The following is a 3341-nucleotide window of genomic DNA, read 5'->3' as shown; positions in this document are numbered from 1 at the left end:
CGGAGGCTCTGCTCTATCATTCAGACATGACGTTGAAAGGTTAACACGTTCTTCCACGTGATACAGTTAAGAGGAAATGACTTGTAAAATGATGACCAGGAGACGTGGCAGCGTCGCTTCCAATCGATATGGAGCCTGCTGCTCTTGCATTCAGTTACGAGTCGAGGCGCAAGCTTCAACCGTCTTCGGGCCGCGGCCTCGGCCTCGGCTTCGACAGGTGCAATTTGCCAAGGGCTTCAAGGAGATGCTCTAAGCATCTGGGAGGCCAAAATATCGGCGGCCTCTTATTCCGGACACTGCCCGATCGCTAAGTGGAGGCGATAAGGCCTTTGCCATTCATTTCGGTCGGCAAGAAAAGAAGGCATCGGTTCCGGACGATAACCGACACACGGGGGTCACAGGGCGCATGCGCGCGCGAGGGGAGTCTGGGGTCAAGCGACTATGGTTCCCCTCTCAGACTGCTGTGGCCATCCAACTGCTTGCCCAATCCCCCCTCCAAAAGCCCAGCAGCAGTTGCACAACTACTGCTTTCCCCTCATGTACATATCACTCGGGTCCCCATTGCTTTCGACGCTCCTCAAGTATCACGGAGGCTCGCTCTCTCTCTCTCTCTCTCTCTCTCTCTCTCTCTCTCTCTCTCTCTCTCTCTCTCTCTCTCTCTCTCTCTGCCTTCAGACGCACCACCTCCAGAGGGAGTAGTACTTCCAGGACCATCACCACCACCAGCAGCTGCAGCAGCAGAAGCAGAAGCAGAAGCGAGAAGCAGCAGCTTCAGCAATTCGGCCATCACCTGAAGGAGGAGGAGGAGGAGTACCAGCAGCAGCAGCAGCAGGAGAAGCAGAAGCAGAAACACCTTCTTCGTTCTCCCCTTCTTCTTCTTCTTAGCCGGCGACTCATACAAAATGGCAGCAGTCGGCGTAGGACTCCTCCGAAACGCCGGCACATCACATACACACACACATACATACATACGTACATACACACGTCCACACACAGACACAGGCACCGCTGGCACATACACGCGCACGCACACACTCACACACACACACACACACGCACACACACACAGGCAGAGGCGAGCAGCAGAGGCGAGCAGCAGCAGCAGCAGCAGCAGCAGCCGCCAGCTGACGTCGGCGGTTGTCGTAGCGGCGCCCATACGACAACTGCTCCTGGCGAGGATCATAACGGGGTCTCGCATTCTCTCTCTCTCTTTCTCTGTCAGTCGTTCTCTGTCCCTCTCTCTGTCTGTCTCTGTCTCTCTCTCTCTCTCTCTGTGTCTGTCTCTCTCTCTCTCTCAGTCGCTCCCGCTGACGCCTGGACACACAGTGACCATTAGGAGGAAGAGAGACTCTGGCGAAGTCTCTGCTTGTGCACAATTGCAAAGGGATATAGGTCAGGTCAGGACGCTTAGTGATCGAGGGGGGAAACCCGCTTTCCGAACTTACCCACAGAGGGCGACACGATCTCTACCAACATCAGCGGCTCTTCTCCACCACCAACGATCGTCGTCGTCGTCGTCGTCGTCAACGTCGTCCACAGCACCACCCGACGGAAACAGCCACAGCCACAGCAAACACGAGAGAGCCCCCCACACCCCAGGTAAGTACAGTGATTTGCTTGCGATATATCCTTGCATTTTGGCACTCTGAGTGCCGTTCGTCCAGATGTCATGCGGGAGGCCTCGGGGATTCGGTTCTCCAAAATCCAGCCTCTCCCCTTTTCAACCCTTCCATCATAGCATGTACGGCAACTTGATCATCATCTTCAACAGCCCCCCATTTTTTAGTGTTGCGCTGAAGTATGAGGCTTTCATTGATTTCACGTACATTTCGGTGATCGTCTCAATTCTTACTAATATGAAATACAAATATCCCTGAGTGTACCTTAAATATTCATTAATTTCTTGATGGCAGTGGTATGCCTGTTCTAGTGAGCCTACCATAATGATTTTATTCACGGAAAGTGCTACACATATCCCAAGGGTGCTTACGATTACTTGCACTCTTTATGGCAAGTGGTATACCTACCTTCAGAGTGTCTGCAATTAGTAAACTATCTTAGTGTGCCTCTAATCTCATTTTCTTCATCTTGTTTTCTTGACGGCAATGGTATTCGCGCATCTTAGATTACTCAGAGTTCATTTTCTTAACGGCGAGTCGCGTATCTAATACACCCATCTAACTTCATAATCAGCGATACCAATGCGACTTGATTTCAGAGTCTGTACAGTACATTCCAGTCAAAATGGAAGACTGAACGAAAACGTACACCAGTGTTCGATCAAATAGCAGTGATAAAAATCCGCACTTCTGCCGCCGTCGTGATGAAGGGGGGAAGAACTTTAATAAAACGTAGATTCGGCCACACCTCAATCCGTCCTACCTCGATTGTAGTCGCTGACGATGACCTAAGTCATTTTAGATTCGGTTTTATGTTTGACATTTCGCGGAAAAGTAAGAGCTGAATTATCCTAGATTAAGATTTGCCAAACATGTCGTGCAAAAACCCAAAATTGTTCAAAGTTTGAGTACCTAAAAGGTGCAGATTCGAAATTTAAGACTGTGAGGTTTATATTCATACACACACTCACAATTAATCTCAGATTATTTCTACGTTTCTACGAATACGCATAAAGAACATAAATTTTCAAGTTTACTGAACCTAAGAATGAAAAGCTTCCTCATTACAGAACTAATTTATATATATATATATATATATAATATTATATATATATATTATATATATATATGTGTGTGTGTGTATGTGTGTGTGTGAGTGTGTGTGTGTGAATTTTCCTGCGTATCCATTCTCGATACCTAAGTTAAAAGTGTTAAATGTAGCTGTGATTGTCTTTCTCTTCCGACCATAAATATATATATATATATATATATATATATATATATATATATATATATATATATATATATATATATATATATATACAGTATATATATATATATATATATATATATATATATATTAATTATATATATATATACATATATATTATATATACATTATATATATATATATATACACACACAAAAGCACCGTATAAGTCACAGGATTAACCGGCTATCTTGGTCAAATGAGAGGGTTCCGAGGCCCTGACCCTGGAGAAACAAAGGGAGGGGAGGAGGGGTTACTAGATGGTTAAGGTGAAGGACGATTGGAGGGGGTGGGGGAGGGGGGAGGGGGTCTTGGTTGCGTGTCTTAGCCGGTAGTTGCAGTAATTAAGGTGACCGACATAACCGCCGTATGGATTATTCAATCATTAACCGGTCAAACCGCACGCACAGGCGTAGGAAGACATACACATACATGCACACTTATACAGGTAT

At 46.2% G+C, this 3341-nt stretch overlaps 1 protein-coding gene across 1 annotated transcript in view; it reads left to right on the top strand.

The window, feature by feature from the left end:
- The first annotated feature begins 296 nt into the window (after window positions 1–296).
- The window catches only part of LOC136855792 (uncharacterized), a 58729-nt gene continuing 55684 nt past the window's right edge, over window positions 297–3341 (top strand). The window contains exon 1 of the mRNA XM_067133148.1: window positions 297–1599. Coding sequence (XP_066989249.1) covers window positions 407–1336 — 930 coding nt within the window. The 5' untranslated portion in view covers window positions 297–406 and the 3' untranslated portion in view covers window positions 1337–1599. The remainder of the gene's footprint in view (window positions 1600–3341) is intronic.

The sequence above is a fragment of the Macrobrachium rosenbergii genome, chromosome 33, assembly GCF_040412425.1.
Source record: "Macrobrachium rosenbergii isolate ZJJX-2024 chromosome 33, ASM4041242v1, whole genome shotgun sequence".
In the NCBI taxonomy this organism is placed as follows: Eukaryota; Metazoa; Arthropoda; class Malacostraca; order Decapoda; family Palaemonidae; genus Macrobrachium; species Macrobrachium rosenbergii.
This window is presented reverse-complemented; position numbering and strand designations above follow the sequence as displayed.